This window comes from Rosa rugosa, chromosome 5, assembly GCF_958449725.1.
Source record: "Rosa rugosa chromosome 5, drRosRugo1.1, whole genome shotgun sequence".
Taxonomy (NCBI): Eukaryota; Viridiplantae; Streptophyta; class Magnoliopsida; order Rosales; family Rosaceae; genus Rosa; species Rosa rugosa.
The window spans coordinates 37,587,377-37,590,526 of record NC_084824.1 but is presented as its reverse complement, the minus strand read 5'-3'; the positions used below and the strand labels follow the sequence as shown (position 1 = coordinate 37,590,526).

The window sequence follows — 3,150 nt, the reverse complement described above, 5'->3', positions numbered from 1 at the left end:
ACATTAAAAAAAAATTTCACTTTTTCTTATTCAAGCGATGAGAAACTATTTATATACCAAGTAGCCTGCCTCACATATATCGCTTACCCGCCCCGATAAGCGACTGTTTTCACATATGCTCACATATAGTTCGTTAATCTAATTGTTTTTTTGTATTGCCTATTCGCAAAATATTTGCATAGATAATTTGTTTTCATCTTTGTTGCCTGAGATCAAAACTTGGGGGAGGTTGTCAAGATTTGTAGCTTATACTCAAGTGCATATGGTTTCCATACGATGATTTGATGATGGCTTCTTGGGTAGGTGGCACATATTACTCTACCACACAATGGTCTCCAACTGCTTACCGTGAGCTTCTTTGCATCAGACTTTAATGTCCAGTGACTCCAGTCCGTCCAAGCCATCCTTGCATTTGATAATTGACTCTCTTTAATGCAACAGCCTGGAACCACAAGGAAGGAGTGAAGGACCTCCTTGCTTGCTTGGGTTATATCTGCTTCCAATTTGAAGTCTTGCATTTCAATTTGAACTGAATTGAATTTCCATTTTGCATTTACTACTAATGAAAGGGATCTAACAACTTGCTACTCTATCATTTAATGTTATTTTTCTGCGATATTTGCTGGCCGGAATTTGAATTGCTACTAAAGTTGGATGAAGACCAGATCGTTTGCTCCTTTGTTTTTCATTCCAAGAAGATAATTATATCTTTCTAGTAAAGAATTAAAATCAAACAAAAAGAAAATATAGGAACAAGGAAAAACAAACTACACAGTGGGATCTAAAGATGAATGAACAACTTTGTTCTGTCTTCCCATAAGCCAAAGCAGAGTCCTTCTTGCAAAAGAGGGTGGATTTGATTGAGAATCCAAACTGTTGCCGCTGAAATTCACCTCACTCCCTCCATTTTCCCACCTTCCAATGTCAATCTCGGAAATAGTCCTCCTACTCCCACCACCGTTCTTGGCCTTGCTTTCATCTGCGCCTGCCCGGTGCCCTGGAAACCGGAACGAAAAGGCCCGCCTAGACAGATCAGCGGCAACCACATTCGGCTTTTCTTTCTTCCCCCTGAGCCAAATCTTTGATATAGAGAAGCTCTCCCTCTTGCTCCTCCCAATGCCATTGCCACTAGTAATGCTAGCACTATTAGTCCCTTGAGTTTCAAGGCTTCCAATTGCTTCGGCCCCATTGAACTTGAACTCTCTTCTGGACTCGCAATCGCATTCAGACATAGCTTGCCTATGGCCCGGTTCTAAAGGCAAACTTGGCTTCTTACTAGATTGCTTTTTCGTCGAGCTTCTAATGGGTACTTGCAATGAAGAACTCTCATCCATTACATAAGCAAAAGACCCCATTGAAAAACACCTTCTTGCATCCACATGTCTATTACTACTCCCTTCACCACCATCTACATTCCTAAACTTGCCAAGCTTCACTTGCACAACCTTTTCCTCTTGATCCACTGCAACTGCCGGATTCGGATTCCCTTCATCTTTCGTCACAATTTCACAAGATTTATGTTGAGACAAGCCCAATTCCATGTCTCCGTGCAAACCCAGATGGGAATTGGGACCCAAAACAGAACCGGTTCTGCCAACAGCAGCCAGATGGTCTCTACCAGAAACATTGATCTCTCTCGAGTTTTCGACACTTCCCGATTCAAGAACAAGAACAATGGGAGAACAAGTATGGCTTTGAGAGTTTTCAGGAAGCAAAGTGGATCTACACAAAGGGCAGGTGGAGTGAGACAAGAGCCAAGTGTCTATACACTCCATATGAAATGCATGGCTACATTTTGGCAACAATCTAAGCTTGTCTTCAGGCTCAAACTCACATAGACAAACAGCACAATCAAATGGATTTTTCAATCCAATAATGGCTTTGTAATTAAAGACAGGAAGGGTGTCTATGAAGGACTGGTCAACTCCAGCATCATGGAGATGGAACAGTTGCTGTAACTGGCCTTGAAGAACAGTCACACTCTCCAAGTCATCTGTGTCTCTGCTTGGAGGTCTTAAAAGGAATCTAACAAGCAGGTGAAGGAAACCAGAAACAAAGAAAATAATGGCTAGGATTATGATTATGAGCAATATGCTTGGACTGACCTTGCTCCCAAAACTGAAACTATCTGATTCAAGATTGGAAATTGGAGGTGGTGGAGCAGAAAAGCCTGCTTCTTTGATTTCAAGCAGAGCCCCCACCATTTTTTCAGAGTTTTTCCAAGGAAGGATTGAGAAAACTCACCAAGATTGAAGCTTTCTGAACAAAAATCCCATCTGATGGGCCACTAAGTCCAATACTTCAAATGTAGTTGTGATAGATTTTAAGCAGGATTTCTGATAGAGACTCAACTACAATAGAGGAAGAAGCTGCAAACTAAGAGAGAGAGAGAGTGAAGAAATTGAATGGGGTTTTAAAAGACGGAAATAAATGGTGACCCAGGTGAGATTTGAAAAAATAGAAGCCAACAAATCTACCACCCTGCAACATTAATAAATGATATTAGGTCTCATTAGCTAATAAGTTATTAATCCCCTAAATTTTAAAAATATGAGAACAGCTTGACTTAACTGTATTATGATGAAGATTTCATCAAATGCAGGGCTCTGGTTGACTTCAAAGCCAAACCTTTTGCAGCGGACCCAATGCCCACTTCTTTAGTAGAGGTTAAACTAAAATAATGCTGCAAATCTTCAGAAAATTACAGCTTTAATAATTGATATGGGAATGTGAACCCTGTAAAATGGGGTTTTCTTTTTCTGGGTTAATACTTAAATATCCTTGTCATTCTGATTCACACTCTTTCCAATTCTTCCATTCGAATTCGATTTCCTATCTCAGAGCTGAAAGTCTGGTGTACCATGACCAACTTCTTCTGGGCAACGACAAGATAATGCAAGGTGAAAAAGGTCAGAAAGTCAGAAGAGAGAGAGAGAGAAATGGACAGTAATACGTAATTGGTAATATGACAAAGGAGAGTGTGTATATTTGTGATATTAGTAAAGTCTGGGAGTTGACTGGACCCAACAGAAGCAAAGGGAAAGGGAAAGGGAACGGCAAGTGTGACACTTACTGTTTAACTTTTTCTTCATGGATTTTGTGCGAGTAGCTTTTGTGCCGTGCAAAGTTAAGCCAGTGATGGAAACAAAC

At 40.5% G+C, this 3,150-nt stretch overlaps 1 protein-coding gene across 1 annotated transcript; it reads right to left on the bottom strand.

Moving 5' to 3' along the window:
- Nucleotides 1-650: 650 nt before the first annotated feature.
- On the bottom strand, nucleotides 651-2,913 carry LOC133712566 (RING-H2 finger protein ATL13-like). Its single transcript, XM_062138671.1, has 2 exons — nucleotides 2,572-2,913; nucleotides 651-2,481 (listed from the first exon to the last, which is right to left on the bottom strand). Exon 2 carries the CDS (start codon nucleotides 2,202-2,204, stop codon nucleotides 768-770), a length of 1,437 nt encoding a protein of 478 aa, XP_061994655.1. The 5' UTR covers nucleotides 2,205-2,481; nucleotides 2,572-2,913; the 3' UTR covers nucleotides 651-767.
- Between the last annotated feature and the right edge of the window lie 237 nt (nucleotides 2,914-3,150).